At 41.7% G+C, this 18,898-nt stretch overlaps 1 protein-coding gene across 1 annotated transcript; it reads left to right on the plus strand.

Moving 5' to 3' along the window:
- The first annotated feature begins 16,346 nt into the window (after positions 1-16,346).
- LOC141614792 (uncharacterized) lies at positions 16,347-17,213 on the plus strand. Its single transcript, XM_074433535.1, has 3 exons — positions 16,347-16,494; positions 16,571-16,666; positions 16,749-17,213. Exons 1-3 carry the CDS (start codon positions 16,354-16,356, stop codon positions 16,821-16,823), a joined length of 312 nt encoding a protein of 103 aa, XP_074289636.1. The 5' UTR covers positions 16,347-16,353; the 3' UTR covers positions 16,824-17,213.
- The last annotated feature ends 1,685 nt before the right edge of the window (positions 17,214-18,898 follow it).

An 18,898-nucleotide genomic window follows, 5' to 3' on the forward strand; every position in this document is an offset into this window, starting at 1 on the left:
CTTTCAAGAAGAAAGCTAGTAATATAGTCATCTGAAATTGCAGTTCTCCTTTCTCTTATGGATCTCCTTAATGGAACTTATTCTTGAGGTTGCTGAACCATATCAGAATTAATAAATTTATCATGGGTAATTGGTCGTACTCACTTGGAGGTTTACTTTTCGGTTACTTGTCGTTAAGAGCACCTGGACCAAAACAATATTTATAACTTCACAATCAACTCTACTAGTAGTAAAGAGGCAAGTAAAGGTCGGATCCCAAGAGACGGGTATTGATGTAGGATTTTCGATTGCAAGTAACGGTGTCTAGGGGTGTCACGATTTGGGGTTGAGATGAGAAGATCACTAAACTAAATAGCAATAAAAGTAAACAAGCAAGATGATTAAAAAGAGATGTAAACAATTGATTAAAAGCACTAGGGTGTCATGGGGTCATGGGGGATTCATGGGAATTGATCATACAAACATATTCTCAAATTATAAGCAAGCAATTATTGTTGTGATGGATCGAGTTGGTTTATATCTTACAATCCTAGGAAGGTTTGGGTCCCGGAGCCGAATTGATTAGATTGTACAACACCTACAAGTCGACTTAATCCTCCTTACTCAACTATATGCATGGTCTAATGAGACTCGAGTTGGTTTATGTCTTATAAGTCTCATTGAAAAGGTAAGTGATGGGTAAAAAATGCAAGGATTCATAGGCTCGCATTTCATTAAACATAACATGTGCATAAGTTGAGATCACAACAAGCAAGCAAATAAATTATGAAAACATATTAAATTAAGCATGAATCATCCCCCATGTTGGTTTCCCCTAATTACCCATTAACCCTAGCTAAGGAAACTACTCACTCATTATCAAGTTTAGCATGTTAACAAGGTTGTCAATTATATCAACAAAGCAAAACATGATGAATAAATGAAGATGATTAACAATAATTAAAAAGGGATTAAGAGAATTATACCTACTAATGATTCCAATAATAAAGCAAAGAATAATAGAAGTACTTGATGATTGATTGGAAGGTTGTTAATCTCCCAATAATAACCCAAATAATCTTTAATTACCCAAAATAAAAGATGAACAAAAGAGAGATTAAGGAAATGAGATTTTTATTAAGACTTGATTAGAAGTTGATTACAAGATTAAGAAGAGATTAGAATGATATAAACTACTCTAAGGATTGATAAGAAGAACAAGATTAACCTAATTAGACTAATGGGGTATTTATAGTGGGGATTAGGTATACAAATTAGGGTTTACTAAGGGGTTAAATGACGATTAAGTCCTTGAGGAATCGCTCCTCTCAAAAGAGATGCCGGTCTCTATTTTGCCGGTCTTTCATAAATATGCGCATTTTTCATGGAGGGAAGAAAAGGTCGTGTGGGCCTGTAAGAGAATCCGAGCGTCCAAAGGGTCGGAACAGGCGGATTTCCTGGTGGCTGGACGGGCGGATTGATAGGCTGGACGAGCGGATTGTGGCGTTGTTGGACGGGCGTCCCTCTAGCAAAGACGCTCGGATTCCTGAAGTGTTGGACGGGGGTCTTGCCTTGTTGGACGGGCGGATTGTGTTCCAGCCTTCTTTTCTTCTTCCAATAATCCTCCGGGATTTAGTCGGGGATGCAAGGATTTCTTCATCATTGTCCATCTACTATAATATGTACAAAGGCCTTCTAGTCTTGTCTTCTCTTTGATGCTTGGTCATTAGATTCGATCAATTTAGCTCTATTTTGCCATGAAAATGCAAGGTTTGCACTCCTCTCCTACCAAGGGAACAAAACCTCAAAGAATATGCAAAACAAAGGACTAAAATAGTAAATGACCCAATTATGCACTAAAAAGTATAGGAACGAGGCTAATTTGGGGACTAAATATGCTCAAATAATGGTCACATAAGTAATAATAGTAGGAAGAGACACATTTTCTTCTTTAAAGATGAAATCTTTGACCTTATCTTCATTCCCTCCCAAACTCAACATTCTCAAAGAGTGGTCCCCCTTATGGTAAACAAACGAACTTAAGAACTCGAGGGTAAGGTGATGGTAGCTTTTCTCCCTCAAGGTGTACAACCCCTCCATACCAAGCACCCGGAAGATGTCATGTACCTCTTCCTCAATCCCTAAGGTCGTCAAAGCACTCTCTGGCACACACCTAGTAGTAACTATGCGCCTCACGGCCTAGGCAATAAGGTGTTCCGGTGAGCCTCACTTTCAAATTCTACACCGGAAATCCCGGAGCCGTGATGGCGGGTGGTGCCTCCGGTTGTTATCGTGGTTGCCTCCCACAGTTGCTCCTTGTATTCCTTGACATGCTACTAAACCGATTCACACCACAAGATATTGGATAGAAAAGGTAAGAATTAAAGTAACTTTTGAAATGAATGAAATTTTCCCAACACTTTTAGTTAATAAGTATCAAATTGAAAGAAATTTTGGCATGACTTCCTTTATTTATATTTTAATCAAACCAAAACTTGTTCACAGCACAATTTTTCCAAAATTTAAAAATTATTGTGAAACAATGTAGGGATAATTCACGTGGTGCCCCTGAGGTTTGGCTTAATTCACGTGGTACCCCTGCATTTAAGTTTGTGCACATGGTACCCCCTAACTTTCATTTAAGTGCACCATCTACCCTTTTCTTTTTTTATGATATAACGCCGTTAACGCACTATCACTAAAAGTGTACTATATAACTCCCTTGTCATCTTCAACTTTCTCCTCACAAAGCATTTCTTATTTCTCCCTCAAAATTTTCCTTTTTTTCTTCTTACAACACTCTATTTTTTGAGTAGGTGTCCCAAACTGTCTGTCTTCCTTTTCATATCATTTCTCCACCACAATTATTCAATTTCACACCACAATAATTTATCCATAATTCCATAAACACCATTAATAACCACCAAATTCACCACCATGGTTCACAGTTCTCGGCCACGACATCAATCGACAATTCAACTAATTACCAATTCAACTGCCTCACCTCACCAATCAAACATCAACCGAGCCATCGTGATTCGAGTCGGCGCACCAGCAGTAGTATCTTCATATCAGAATCACCGGCTTAATTAGAGCCACCTGCATTCACCATCTCCATCTTCAATACTGAACTCGTAATCAAAACCCGAGTCCAATTCACCAACAGCCATCGCACCACCATGACAAGTCTCCTCTAATCTGCCCCATCGACAACAACCACCTGAGAGCATCAACACCTTTCTCCGTCGCCACATATTCGCACCACCTAGTTCCTCAAATATAATTCCCAAAATGCCCAGATCCTTCAAATAATTAATTTCAATAAAAGTAAGAAACCGCCTATTTAATGCAGATTCAGATTGATTGTTCACCATTTTTGCCATTCTTCATCATCATATTTTCCCATTTCATTGGTTCATCATTTGACATTTTCAATAGGAGCATAATTTGTAGTTAAGAGACTAAAGGAAGAAAGGGAGAAAAAATGGACAATGATAAATAGAAGTAATTTATTACGAATACCTGTTGTGTGAGGATGGTGGTGAATGGTTACAATTGGGGAAGTCTAATAGAAGTAATTGTGGAGATTAGAGGGAAAACGAAGGAAGCTAATAGTTTTTTGGGGAAAATTAGAGATAGGGAAGTAATTTGTTGTTCATCAATGGCGGAAATTAGTGGGCAGTGGGGAAGTGAGAGAGAGGGAGAGAGTATTGTTTATTGGTTTGTTAGGGAAATGTGGAGGAAAGTAAAGATATGAGGGGGAAAAAGACAAAGAGTTCTAACGCCGTCATAACAGAAAAACCAATAAGGGCAGATGGTGCACTTAAATGAAAGTTCGGGGGTACCATGTGCACAAACTTAAACGCAGGGGTACCACGTGAATTAAGCCAATCCTCAGGGGCACCACGTGATTTATCCCAACAATGTAACATCAAACCCCTAATTCCAACAACATGCAACATCTTTAGTTATTAGCCAACTCTAATCATGCTTGACTCAAGATGAGACACAAGGTCAAAACTTGAAGGAAAGAAGTCATGGTTTCGAAAGTTTTGAGAAATTTTAAGATGGAATGTCCGACATAAGACGGCACATTGTATTACTAACAAAGTTGAAGTATCAAAAGGCAATTAAAAGAAGGAGCTAGCTCGAAATAAAAATTTCGGGCATGCATACTTCCCATTTTCGGACAATTGAGAGCTTTTAAGACAGAAATTTTCAATGTAAAGCTTCACAATGTACATAATCAATGATTAAGATGACACGGGACAAATAAACAATGTTGTAAGCATAAAAATCAAAACTTGACATGTCTATCACAAAATTTTCCGAGAATTTGGTCAAATTTTAAGACGAAAATATTGATTTAAACTATGTTTTAGCAACATCCATAAAGATTAAAGCCTATAATACCATTAAACCATGTTTGAGATGCAAAAATCAAATTTATTCACATACACCATATGTCTCGAAATTTTGGGGTAAGCTTGAAGGTGAAATTTTTGTTTTTAAGACAATGTACCACATTACTAGCAATCATAGTAGTCTTATAAGACAAATAAACCAAGTTGTACACATGAAAAATCAAAATTTGGGCATGAACACCTTAAAATTCGAAACTTTAAGACGGATTTTAAGACAAAAACTTCACACGTAAGATAAGATCCATCACTAACAACAAAAGTTAAGCCTTTGTTGTTCAATTAAACCAAGCAACAAACACAAAAGTCAAATTATTGTCTCAAGAACCCTAATTTCGAGTTCATCAAATTTGGTGCAAAATCATATGAAAATTTGATATTTGACAACAATGATGTAGAAAGTTAATTACTACCATGAATTAAGTAAAAACGTGCAAATAATTTATAAAACTTGAACAAATTAGTATAGATCTAAACAAAATCAAATTGGGGAAAAACAAAAGAAAGATGAACTACTTACATTGTTGAATTAGTAAGGATTAATGGAGTAAAAAATAGAGTAGGAATCTTGAATATAAGCAACAAATGATGAAAACGGAGTTTGTGAAATGTTTTTAGAAATTTTCTGGTGTTGGAAATATGAGGTAATATGATGATATGAAGAAGATAAGAATTGGTAAAAGTAGATTTTACTTGTGTTAACTCAGCCCGTGTAGGCACTCGGTCGAGTGAACTTTCACTCGGTCGAGTGCCCAGTTTCCAGAAGTTTTCCAGATTCTGAAAATTGGTCCACTCGGTCGAGTGCCAAGGTCGACTCGGTCGAGTGCACTGTGCTCGGCCTAGTGTTGACTCGCACTCGTTTGAGTGACTACCCATGGCTTAAAAGTTTCGATCGAATTCAAATGATCGTATCCCTGCATCAAAAGAGAAGGTTCTGGGTCCACCGGATATCGGTGACTCTTCTCGAGTTAGCTCATACTTCATTCTACTTACCGTCCTTGCCACACTACCTTTATACTCCCAAATAATCTACTAACATTCATCCCAAATCGTACTTTAATGATAACATTAGTAAGTCCAAAGCATGCATACGATATCAAGCCAAAGAGCGGGACTATTGTCCTTCATACTAACACGTATTAACTACTTTCAAACATGTTGTACACGTAAATAAACTCATCCAAATTTCACATGTCATCATACATGACATGAAGGATTATAACATGCAAAAAGTCTATCAACAATAACAACACTCTTGTAATCACATAAACTTTCTTATATCGTTCACCCATACTTATAACCACCCACGTAGTGACGAGCCGAGACAATAATATTTAGTTTTGAGATGAAGGCGCCTACCCATACAAAGCCGGCCTCCTATTGTACTCATGTGGGGTTCATTTTATCAGACTCTCCTAAATTCATTTTGGTTCATTGGTTTAAGTTCCAAAATCGTCGTTTGACACTGCTGTCGCAACCTATCAAAAATAACCAACTGGTCTCTAACTAATATATCTAGGGAAGTCGGGATCGTATCCACAGGGAGACTAAAATGTGTTTTATTTGCTAACTAAAGTCTGTCTAGGTAAAAAATTCGGGGTTGTTTGATTTGATTGCTAAACTACTAGTGAGGGGAAGAAAAGTACGATAATAGAAATGAGTATAAAGTATAGGAGTAGAGAACTAGGATTGTCGGTTCACCAATGAATGTCTAACGGTATTGTCTAGGTCATAGATCGGTCGCAAATATCGGTCTAAGGGGTAGTGAAAACGTCCTCTCGGATTGTTAATCTCCCTAGAATGCTTCTAACGGGCTCTTGCAACTTATTAGGGCACTCTAATGTTTGTAGCTGGTCTAAACCTCACCAGGCTCTCGATCTTAGGCCGGGGTTTATAGGATCAATTAATCAATCATGCACATTAACTGACTAATTGCGATTTAATGCTACAACTAATAACAAAGGCATAATATAATTGACCAATCTAAAATCTAATTAACAACCGTCATAAATTCATTGGCTCCCCTAAATCCTAGAGGAGAAATTAGCTAGACATGTTCATAATAATGAAAATGATAGTAATAATTAAAAGGGATGAATTCATGATAAAACGATGATAGAAGGAATTAAACATAAAAACTAATGATAAAAAATATGGAATAGAAAGTAAGCAATAAGAACAATAAAGATGAAAGAATAAAGATTAATTAAAATACCAATAATCTGAAAGAGTAATGAAGAGGGAATACCAAGTCTAGATCTAAAATTTGTCGAAGAGTTTTTACGTAGTAAAGTTTTTAGCAGCCAAAGGTAGAATAAAAGATAACCTAATGAAATAAAATTACAAGCTTTAAATACTAAGTCCAAATAAGAGAAAAATTAAGTAACTAAAAGCCCAATCACGGCCAGATGCATATCTGTCGATCGACCAAAAAAGACCTGTCGATCGACCAAAAAAACAAGTCTATTGACACAACTCATCAACTTCCAAACGCCATCTTCCTGTGTCTAACGTCATATGTCGATCGACGAAAAACATGTCTATCGACCAGAAAAAGATGTCTATCGACCAATATGGCTCATATCAGCTTACTACTCGTCTTAGGCCCTTGGGGTGACGGTTCCGCATCCTTCCAACGTTTCGAACGTGGCCTATGAGTACTCGTCTCCTTTATCGACCGAGTTTGGCTTCTAAATGCATAAATGGGTTCCAAATCTTTAATAGACATGAAACATACCTAATATAGCAAATACAGGTGGGAAAACAATAAAATAATCAAATAAATGCATATAAATGCGTGCCAATCATGAGAATAAACGCATATAAAAGGCACGCATCAAACCTCCCCAAACCAAACCCTTACTTGTCCCCAAGCAAGCAATAGACAAAACAGAGAAGATGACAAATGGAGCGGTAAATGACTCAGAGCTAGCTATACACTTGACTCGCTCAAACCAATTTAATGCAACAATCGACACCAATGCAAGGGAATTATTCCAAAGTGAGAGAGCACAAAAATTCAAAATGCAAGGGAGTTAAATTAATGACCAAAAACTACCAAACCGTCGACCTTGCAAAACCTATCTATGTCGAACTCTCACGGGTCGCTCATCATTCATTCAAAGCACATGGTGAGTATAAATTTTGTAAGATAGAAAGAATATAGATACTCACCTAACTGCGACCTACAAAAGCATGCAGGCAATCTAACACGATAGATATCTCTAGCTACCGTACACATACCCTCCTACCAACAAGGTTCATAACACATGCCCGAGGACTTACATATGAATGTGAGGTGAGGTAAATGGGTAGGAAGTTAAGGGGAAAAATAATTTGGATATGTGGAGGTAAAAGCCAAGCTAGCACCAAACACAACCAAAAGTAAACATATTCCACTTCCAATCCATCATCAAAAATTAAGCATAATGTCAAGTGTGGCATAAACTCGGTCACAACCACAATAATAATCCTCAAATTATGAATAGGATGAACATAGGAGTAATATAAACTATTCAACTCTTTTTTTTTTTTTTTCAACTTCATTTTTCTTATCATTTTTTTTCTTTCACTTCTTTTTTTTTCTCATTTCTTTTTCATTCATCATTTTTTCATCTTCCTTCCAACATCCATCATAATAGCAATAAAATTGACCACAATATAACTTTCAAACTTACCAACAAGATTAGCTTGAACAAGGGTAGGCCATATAGGAATGTAGTTGAATAAATGGGTCAAAACAAGGTAAATTTGGCTAATGTGAGGCTAATAGGGGTAAAGCATAAAGGAAGGGACGCCTCTCCACATGTGTCACCGCCACAAACCCAAGTGTATGTAGGCAATAAGAGACAAATTTCATGCTTATACAATTTGATGTTACATGCTATGTAAGTAAGGAGTACTACTCACATCCTAAATGAAACCGGTCATGAATGTCACCAGTTTATGAAGCTCTAAACCTTAGAATGTTTAGGTAGTTTGCTAACAAGTAGGTCAAGTCTATTCGTTAGGTAGAATCTATCAAAAACTCGTAGACTATGCAAATAATTTTCTCAAAATAAAGGTGTCAAAAATACAAGGCTTAGGCGAGTTAGCAAGAGTATAAAAGCACTGTCATCATTGTCATATAACCACTCCGACCCAACCTAAGATTCTACCTAAATGCAAACATATTTTTGTAATTTTTTGAAAATTTTCAATTTTTTTGGTTTTTTGAAATAAATGCGTGCATAAATGCAAGAAATATGCATATGGATGCAACACATACATATGTATACCCTCCCCAAACCAAATCATACAATCCCTCATTGTGTTCAGCAAACAATCAGCAGCATCAACATATAAGGGATGTAATATACTAACAAGATGAATGCAAATGAATATAAATCAGGGAAAGAAGACTCATAATTATCGCAAATGGACCTCCTCAAACCAGCATCAAACATAGGGAGGTCGTGGCCAGCTGCCACCAATCAACTCTAACACGCATATAAGGACCTGCGTGAAACTCAAATGAAAATTTAGTCTCTTTCCAAAGTTATATTCATATGAATCTATACTAAACTAAATGAAAATGCAATAAAGGAAACATGATTAAAACATAAGAATTAAAAAAACTAAGCACACTTTACAAAGCTTCTACAATTCGGGTTGCCTCCCAGTTAGCACTGGTTTATATGGTCCCGCTCGACCTTTGTTACCTCATCTACCAAAAAAGCTGAACAACCCACAACACGGCTGCTGAATGAATGAGATACTCTCACCATTCTTTATCTTGTCCATAGGACACCACTTTACCTTTTCTTCAGAAATACAAGGGCATACCGTTGCACATGCTAACTTAATACTGTGGACATGGCCACCTACACGCCAAGCTATTCTGTGGACGTATAGCGGTCATTTGAAAGCCACGCTCGGCGGCGTAAAAATGCTTTCGACCGGATCGTTTTAGATCGGTCGGTTTCGTCTCGGTAAGGGTCTAGAAACGATTAGAGATGTTCGGAGTCGCCACCAAGCATTTGTCGGATGCCTGGAACCCGTTCGAAATCCACTTTATACCTCGGTCAAATTGAAGCACAAAGCAGTGTTTGACATAGGTACTAAAGATAAGGAAATCGTCCCTCTTTAGCATCCTATCTCTAGAATGACTCTCGTACGCCCTGGATAAGGTCATCCACTATCCAAAGTTTCTGAGTAAGAGGTGAAGGTACGTATTGGGAAGCCCTTTAATCAGACACCCAATCCCGCCCGCGGTAGAGGCCTCTACTGATCGATCTTGGTTGGTTGAATGCAAAAGTTGATAAAACGGTTTAAATGCATGAATGCGCATCCAATAATTTAAACCTAACATGTGAGAGCTTTCTAAGTCGGTTGATTTAATCCAAGTATAAAGTATAAGATGTCGAGTTGAATTAATGATTGATTTGCATGCGAGACGGAAATTAAACATCCATTTACCGTATTAGGTTTATGATGCATAACATGATCCATTTGTCTTGGTATTTTGCGAACATGACTTTAAACGAGTAAATAGTCATCTGATCCGTCCTATATCCGGGCTAACCGGAGTCGGGATCGTCCTAGACTAATGCTGGAAGGGAACAGGCTCTGTACCAGACGGCTATATGAGGCGCGAGCCAGCCGGCGGTATAAGGGGCCTCTTCCTGGTTTTAAAAATGAGAAATGGAGGGCCTGTTTAGGCGCGGGTTAGCCCACGGTTTATGTGCCGTGTTCTGACTTTTTAGAAAACGTTATAAAACGTGTTGAAAATGGGTATTTGAACCCGGTTTGATTTGAAGGGGTCGTTTAGACCGCATTTGTTGATTTGAAGAACTAGACTCGAATAATCATCATTATTTTGATAATATTCAGTGTCGGGTTCGATTTGACAAACTTGACATGAATAGTTTTGAAAATAATTATGGACTAATTATTTTAAGTCCATTTGGATGTAATTAGTCGATACTCATCATCGTACCCGGGTTAAAATCCGGCATGGCATGTAGAACCAAGGATGACTTCGTGTTGGTGACTAATATGTTTATTTTGGAAATGTAAAGAAATGAAATGAAAGGTTTCAAAATACCTTTTAAATGTCATTAACCAAATATTATCACCGGAACACGGATTTAACCGTCATGGTATGAGGAACCAAGGGTGAAAAATGTTTTATGGTTAAAACAAATAACATGAAATAAAAAGGGTTCGAAAATATTTGAAATGGTGAAAACCGATTACAAATACGAAAATGGATTAAAGGGAAATGACGAGAACAAACACGGTTGATCTCTGGCCTGGATACCCCATTTAGGGGGGGCTAGCCGGCGAACCAAGGGGCTTCTGTCCCAGGCCAAAAATCAGTTTTGGCTCGTTTATTCCATGTTTTGGTTCATGTTATGCACGTTTTAGCATGTAATTGTCATGAAACAAATGAAAACATAATAAAAGAGGATTTTTACACCCTCATACTTACATGTTTGGTTATGGCGAGTGACCGACGTAAGTGTAACAACTTGTTTGATCGGAAAAAACTCGGTTTAAAACCGTTTTGGTAAGTAAAAAGAGTGTTTTAATATTAGTGATGGTGTAGTGGTCGAAATGGTCGGTCAAGTGATTTAATGCATGATGACAGTACCAAACAATGTGTAAGGCTTGTATTTACGATCGGTAGGTCGTAAATACACGTCGGATTGTGACTTAAGAAGTCGAGTCGAGAATTTTAAGGGAGAAAAGAGGGGGCGGACACTCGCGTAAGTCTCAAATGGGTGGCATTTGAGGGGTATTTATAGGAGAATGAGTGGTTGTGTGAGTTTTGAGCGACGTGACCACTTGGGTTGCTCAAAGAGGCGCGAGCCACGTCGCGGTTCTTCGAGTTGTCTTGTCACTTTCACAACAAACGCAATCATGATTTGTTCTATCCTAGGTTTTGTAGTCACATGTTTGGTACTTGACCAACATGAATTCGGGAAAACTTAAGGTAGAATATTTGAAATGTTTTGTTTTTGGCGGTTGACTCGGTTTGACTCGTTGTTGGAGTCGGGATTTGAATTTTCGAGTCGGTTTTTGGTCCGGTGTCGGTTTTGACTCTAGTTAGTGTCATTGCGACCCCGTCGTCGTGCATTAAACACTCCAGGTATTTTTGAAATGTTTTGGGATATTTTATTTTCAAAATCGTTTTAAGTTTTACGACGTAAAGTTGTACACAAACTGTCGATCAAACGCCGCGATTCCAAAACATGTTGTAGTCCGATAATCATCGGGTGTTTGTTGGAGTCTCAGAAGATACTGGGTATCTACAGAGCCCCCACTTTGACTGAGGCTTGGACAGGGCGAAAGTCAAAGTAGAGCCTCCAGGTCAATCGAAGATTACAACCTGGAGACCCAAGCGACGTCGAGGTGGCTCGAAAGGATTCGGGCCAAGGACCTGCCGTCGGGAAGGGCGACGCCAAGGTGACTCGAGGGTACGAGCCAAGGACCTGTCGTCGGGAACAGTTTAGAGTCTGTCGACTATCCGTGCGGGTCGGTTAAAGTCCATTAGACTACGTACAAAAGCTCGCCAGCCATAGGAAGGAGTCATACCTGAGGCAACTTCGGATATGTCCTTGCACGTCTGCGGACAAAGGCTCGCCAGCTGCGGTAAGGAAATGCACCCGAGGCATCTTCGGGATGTGTCCTTGATGTGTTTTCGGACAAAGGCTCGCCAGCTGTGGTAAGGAAATGTACTCCAGGCATCTTCGGGATGTGTCCTTGAGTATCTGCGGACAAAGGCTAGCCAGCCATGATAAGGAAATGTACCCGAGGCATCTTCGGGATGTGTCCTTGATGTGTTTGCGGACAAAGGCTCGCCAACCATTATAAGGAAATGCACCCGAGGCATCTTCGGGATATGTCCTTGATGTGTTTGCGGACAAAGGCTCGCCAGCTGTGGTAAGGAAATGTACCCGAGGCATCTTCGGGATGTGTCCTTGATGTGTTTGCGGACAAAGGCTCGCCAGCCCTGACGGTCGGTTAACGGACCGGGAGCATAGCCGCGTCAAATGGGCTTGTTTTGAAAGTAGCGAACTCATGATGCCGCTGTGGAAATAGTGAATTCGAATTTTCACTATCACTGTTTTTGACATGAGTGGGTTCCGTGAGGAAGCCCCTTGCTGGTATAGTGAATTTGGAATCTTCATCGTTCGTCGTTCTTTTTTTTGAATTTGAAGTGGCGGTCTCGATCGCCGTTGAATTCGAATTTTGAAGGAAATAGCAAATTTTAAATTTTGCTATTACGTTTGAAGTGACGGTTTATGTGCCGTCGTTGACATTTGATGGAAATAGTGAATTTGGAATCTTCACTATTAATTGAAGTGACGGTTTATGTGCCGCCGTTGACATTTGATGGAAATAGTGAATTTTGAATCTTCACTATTAATCGAAGTGACGGTTTATGTGCCGCCGTTGACATTTGATGGAAATAGTGAATTTGGAATCTTCACTATTAATCGAAGTGACGGTTTTAATTGCCGTCGTTTGAAATTCGAGGAAATAGCGGATTTTGGACTCTTGCTATTATTTTTGAAATTTTTGAAGGAAGATAGTGAATTTTGATTTCACCATTATTTTTGAAATTAGCGGTTTTGATCGCCGTTTGTTTGAAATTTTCGAAAATAGCGAATTTAAATTTTCACTATTTGTTTTTGTCTTTGAGAAAATAACGATCTTTAATATCGTCAATTAAAATTCGAAGTTTAATATGGGAAATTGGGCCAAAGCCCAAATTTCGGTGATAAAGCAAAGGGACGCCTGATTGAGGCGCGAGCCCTCTTGCGAATCAAAGGGGCTTCCCTTTTTTTCTGTAAAAGACGCGAGTTCAGGCTGCATCCCATTCATCATTTCGCCTTCTTCACATTTCGACAAAAACAAGCTAAGATCGCCATTGTTGGACCTTCTAGCTCGCTCCCATTCATGCCATTGACATCAATGTCATCTTAAGGTATGTATTTCCTCTTGAATCCATTTAAATTTGTTGATCTTTTAGCTTAATTGAATTAGGGCGGAATTTTACCCTAGAAAATCGAATAGGGCGTTTTTGATTGAGCCCATTTCGAGTGAAATTGATGATTGCATTAGGTTAGAAACCTGTTTGGGAGTATAGGGGTGCTTTTAGTTTGCATTTTGGTCCCCGTTCCCGCTCCCTATGCTCGAAAAACGTGAGTGAGGTGAGAAACCGTCTCATTTTGCAATGTCAAGTTTATTTGCTTGGATAGTGGGTCCCACTAGGTTGCATCGTAGTCAGGAAAACTCGTGTTTGCCATTTGTGGACCTTTGTTGGGTATTGTGGGCAAAATTGGATTTTCGCCTTTTGTGACGGTCTTATGTCTGACAAAATAAGCGTCTGTTTGGGCTTGAATCGAGTCAGTTGGCCTTGAAATGGACCTCATTGGTAGTTTAGGTCGCTTTGAGGCGTGATAAAATCACGTTTGCCTTTTTGCGGTCGTTTTTGCATTTTTCACCGGTTTGGGCTCAAATTAGCGTATGAATTGCCTTTTTGAGCCGTAGAAAAATACCCCATTGTGTCGGGAATTAATTTTGGTTGGTTGGCGGACCTTGTAGGGGTCTTGGAATGCCGTTTGTTTTTTTGTGGTGGTTTGGACTCGTCTTTTGCTTGAAAAGAGGGGCGAGTCGTTTTGTGTTTGTTTGTTTTTTTGTGAATGGTTTTGTTTGGTTGGATTTTGGGCGGGATTGCCCTTGTTTTGCTTTGCAGGTTGCGTTTTTTTTTTGGATTTGTCCATTTCATGCCGTCGTAATGCCGAAATTTCGGCTGACGTTCTTTGTTTGTAGGAGAATGTTCGGGACAGACCGGGTCCCTTGCTGCGACTCTAGAGGAGATGTTCGGGGCCGGGCCGGTTAGTACTCCGGCTAGCACACCCGCCGTGGTTGTGGAGGACGTTACCGAGGAGGAGAGATCTCCTTAGCAGGCTGTTGGGGCCGCGGGAGCCGTTGAGGAGCGTGAGGTGCCCGTTGTTGGGGCTACTGTCACTGGGAGAGCTCAGACTGGGTCTGAGGCTGGTACCTCCGGGAGGAGGATTTCTACCAGGCAGCGTCGTCCCCGGGTGACCAGACGGAAGTTACAGAACGTCACCAGGGTCGTTGAGATGGGTCATATCCGTCACGTTGAGTCTCGCGACCAGAAGAGACGGAGGGCGGAGACAGTCGAGGACGATGCCGACGTCGCGAGCTGGAGAGCCAGGCGAGCTACAGCCCCACAGGGGTTGCACTTGCGGGCTGCACCTGCTTGGGCCGAGGGTTTTGACGGTAGCCAGTTGTTGCTTCGACTGGACAGACACCTCTCCTATCGTGCTCACGAGGGCTTGGTGAGTCGTGTCCCTCGATTGAAATTTTTTCACTTTTGAAGTGTCAGGCCTGAATAGGAATTCTGACGTTGTTTGTTTTTGATTTCAGGAGATCGGCACCATGAGGACTTTCTCGGGCTTCACTACCTGCCTGGGCTTTTACGACGTTCTCCGAGCCGGGACGAGGGCGTTGATAGAGAGGTCGACTTTTGGGCCGTTCGTGGCTGCCTGGCGGGATATTCTCAGGTCCTCGATTAGGGCGAACCTGTGTCTGATCCGTGCCATGTTGGATTGGTATTGGGACACGACGTCGTCGTTCCACATGGAGTTTGGGGAGGTCGGTGTGACTTTAGAGGACTTCGCCATGGTATCCGGCCTTCCCTGTGGCGAGTTGCCCATTGAGTTTACCGAGACACCGGAGAGAGTGTCCTCTCCTGCGGTTACTGCTCTGATTGGTACTGCTTTGCCGGAGCCTTCCGACGTCACTCCGTACTTGATGGCGAGTTCGTACGTGAAGGACCACTCACTGGGAGGGTGGCAGGTGTTACTCCGGCGCCGTTGGAGAGTCCGGAGGCAGAGGTTGAGGCCGACACGAAGGAGGCGCGGCTGTGGTTGTGGTACTTCTTGGGTGCCACGTACTTTGGTGACAAGGGTGAGCGCTTGTCGACCAAAGTGCTTCCTCTCCTTACTGACCTTGACACTTTGGGTCGGTTTGACTGGGTTACGCCGGCTCTGGCGAGTTTCACCCGGTACTTGCACGCGGCGGTGCGTCCGGAGTCAGTGGGGAAGGGTAGTGCTCCTGCTCTGGTTGGTCCCGGCCTCATCTTTGAGGTACGAGTATGTTTTGCAGTTTTCTTTTTTTGAGTTAGATTTGGATTTTGATTTTGGCAATTTTTGAGAAATTGGCTGATTTGTGTTTGTTGTGTTTGATTACAGGCTTGGTTGTATGCTTACTTCACTCCTCTGCGTCCGGGGACCACATACGGTGTTTCCTCGACCTACCCTACTGTGAGGGGTTGGACGGCAGCTCAGAAGAAGTCGATTAAGTCGACTTACGAGGACTGCAGGCGTCGCGTGAACAAGCTTCGGATTGCTGATGTAAGTTCTTGCTTTCTTCCCCTTCCCCTTTATAGAAATGGATAGAGATAGGATGACTAGGTAGCTTATGAAGCCCCCAGTTAGCTGAGTAGCCTTGTTTTGAATGCAGTTTGTCGGGCGGCCTTGGGAGCACTACACGGGCGTTCCGGCTGCCATCAGGGAGCGTTTGCGGCCTCGCAGCTCCCTGCGTCTGTACTTGGAGACGGCGATCGAGCCGGTTTGGTATCTGGGTGAGCGTTTAGTTCGTCAGTGCTTCACCGAGACTTTCGTCGTGCCGGTTGACCCGCCTAGGGTGTTGTTCCAGGAGTCGACCCCCGATGAGGTTGAGGAGCACCTTCACGGCCAGGGAGGTAACGAGCTGCTGTTACGGGATGCCGACTACGACACCTTCCGGTTGTCGAGGCTTGCTTGGTAGCCGATCGAGGTATGTTTTCCTCTGTTCTTTTGTTTTCATTGCCTCTCTTAATAGGAGGGTTTGTCATCTTTGATGTGGATCCAAATGGTAGGGAGTCGACCTGCTAATGAGGACTCAGCCCCCAGCTTTCCCGACGGAGACCACTTTTCAGGGGCCGGGTGGCGAGGAGCTTCAGTTGCGCTTACCGGAGCCCGCGACGGCCGAGGTGACCGATGCTGGCATGGAGTGGAGGTTGATCGTTCTGAGGGTGAGTTCCTGACTTGAACATTTTCCTCAATTACACTTTGCCTTACATTGTATTGAAGGACATTTTTTATTTGTAGGTGACGACTGTTAGTCACCAGGACTTGTGGCGGATGGCTAACCGCTGGAGGGCGCTTGCTGGTGACCTGGCTGCGAGGGAGGCTCGGCTTTCTCAGGTACTTTTGTGTGCTGTTTTTGTGTATTTTGTGTTGTATTTCACGTTTTTAGATCTTGAGGATCTGTTATTGTGTTTTGTAGGGTACTGCGGATCCGGCGGAGCTTGCTCGGGTCCGTACTGAGTTGGAGGCAGCCAGTTCGACGATCGAGGGCTAGGAGCTGGGGATCATCCGTCGGGATCAGGATTTGAGGCGTCGTGAGGACGAGCTGCGGAGCCGAGACGCGGAGATTGCCTCTCTCAGGGCTCAGTTGGCTGCGGCGGAGGAGCTTCGCGTCGTGATGGAGCAGGAGACGTTAGAGAGTTCTCCGGAGAGGGAGTCTGAGTAGGTGGTGGTGTATGCGTTGGCGGCGACTCCTAGTGAGACCAGGACTGGTCCGACGGGAGACGTTGAGTAGTTGTTGTAGTTTGTCCGTGTCTTGGACTCTTGTCTGTACATATTTACATTTTGCGTGAGGCGGTTTTTATATATGTGTTTTTGGATTGTGGTTTATTTTTTGATTTTTGGCTTTTTGTGTTGTGTTTCGGAGGAGCGTTGTCGGCTGTCATTTGTGCCGGTTCCTGCATCGTTAGTGTAAAAAACAGGCAACAGATAGCACGTATGCATAGACGTAAACATGTAAAAGCGTTTGAACAAAATTTAACAAAGATGACTCGAAGTTAAAAATTGAAATTCCAAATGAATTTTGAAAATTCCGCGACGAATCGTTACATTCAGAATTCAAAAGGAATTGATTTGAAAATTTGAGCAATTAACTCGTGTTGTGAATTAAATTGCATCAAAATTATTTGAAATTGATTTGCGACTCGAAAAATTCAAACTCAAACCGTCAGGATGAATTTTAGAAATAGATTTTTACGAGTATATTTGACTTTTGATTTTTTGAGGTCAAGGCTAAAATTTGTGAGTGCTTGAATTTTGAGGAAAACTAATGTCGTTCTATCAATTTTCGATTTTGATTTTTGATGGAAAATTGCGAAAAAGTGAAAAATTTTCGGAATTTCGACTGACATGGAAACGATCCGTCGCGAATCGGGGCGACTAGCCCTTCCCCCTAAAAAAAGAAAGAATAATCCGTATGTTTAAAGCTGCGTCATGGAAACCGTGTCGGATTTCGTAAAACGTGAAAACAAGGAAATGTGAGGGTGAGGAAACACAAAAATGCCCTGAATCATCCCGAAGAGGCGCGAGCTTCCTGGCGGGAGGTTTGAGGTGTCAGGAGAAAACACAAGTTGAAAGAGACAAGTCAACAGCGGGAATCCTGGGGAAGGCCTAAAGAGGCGCGAGCCTCCTGACGATGGAAGACGTCTCTCCCTTTTTTTCTGAAAAACGCGCTGATCATTTTTGTATAAATAGTGATGTTTGCGCTTCATTGTTTCATCATTCGAAAACAAAATCATCTCTACAAAACCTCTTCTTCTTCCAAAAAAATATTTCATGGATGCTTTTGAGAACGCGTTGCGACAATGGTGCCAGGATTTGTCGCCTCTCGAAAAGTATCAACTTTTTTGTATGGGAGTTGGTCAATTGTTGGTGCTTTGTTAAGTCAAGGTTCAACCTTCATTTCTTGAAGCATGTTCTCGGTTTTGGGATTCGAAACATCATGTTTTCGTTTTCCCGAAAGGTGAAATTTGCCCTCTTGCCGAAGAAGTTGGAGCCCTTGGTGGGTGGCCGGGTTGTGTTCCGGTGCTTCCTCCGACTCAGTTGTGCTACAAGGAGAAATTCCGTTCCATTTTGGGCTTGTCAACAAGCTAAATCAACTTTCTTCTTGCTCCACATGGTGTGGATATGTTGGCTCTTATCAACATTGTTTCAAACCGATTGGATGCTAATGCCTCGGAGGTGGCCAGGAGAAGGGCTCTTGCCTTTTGTCTTGTCCATGTGTACCTCTTTTTTGATGTCTTGAAGAAGGAGGGGCCAAAATGCTATGGTAGCATGACCCTCATTCATGTGGTTGAGCAAATGGAGCATGGTAGAGATCCATCATGGTTGGTGCTTGGAGAGACCATCCAAGCTTTGGACAAGGAAGGCTCTTGTGGAGAAGCTCCCTCTTTTGGGTCCCCAAGGATCCTTCAAGTGTGGCTATTGGAGAGGATAAGGCATGTAGAGCCTCCAGTTAATCCTTCTTCTTATTCCTTCCGTCACCTTACCATGAGGAAAAAGTTGTACCCGGATAGTTTTGCTTCTACCGAGGTTTATTGGGCCGTAAGATTGGCGGAGGAGGGTGGTCCT

The sequence above is a fragment of the Silene latifolia genome, chromosome 11, assembly GCF_048544455.1.
Source record: "Silene latifolia isolate original U9 population chromosome 11, ASM4854445v1, whole genome shotgun sequence".
Taxonomy (NCBI): Eukaryota; Viridiplantae; Streptophyta; class Magnoliopsida; order Caryophyllales; family Caryophyllaceae; genus Silene; species Silene latifolia.

What these genes read in the sequence shown, in the direction of transcription:
- LOC141614792 (XM_074433535.1), top strand. Translation starts at nt 16,354, where the DNA reads ATGAGGACTCAGCCCCCAGCTTTCCCGACGGAGACCACTTTTCAGGGG. An exon ending in GGAGGTTGATCGTTCTGAGG is followed by an intron (nt 16,495 to 16,570) that starts GTGAGTTCCTGA and finishes TTTTATTTGTAG; the next exon opens with GTGACGACTGTTAGTCACCA. An exon ending in GGGAGGCTCGGCTTTCTCAG is followed by an intron (nt 16,667 to 16,748) that starts GTACTTTTGTGT and finishes TGTGTTTTGTAG; the next exon opens with GGTACTGCGGATCCGGCGGA.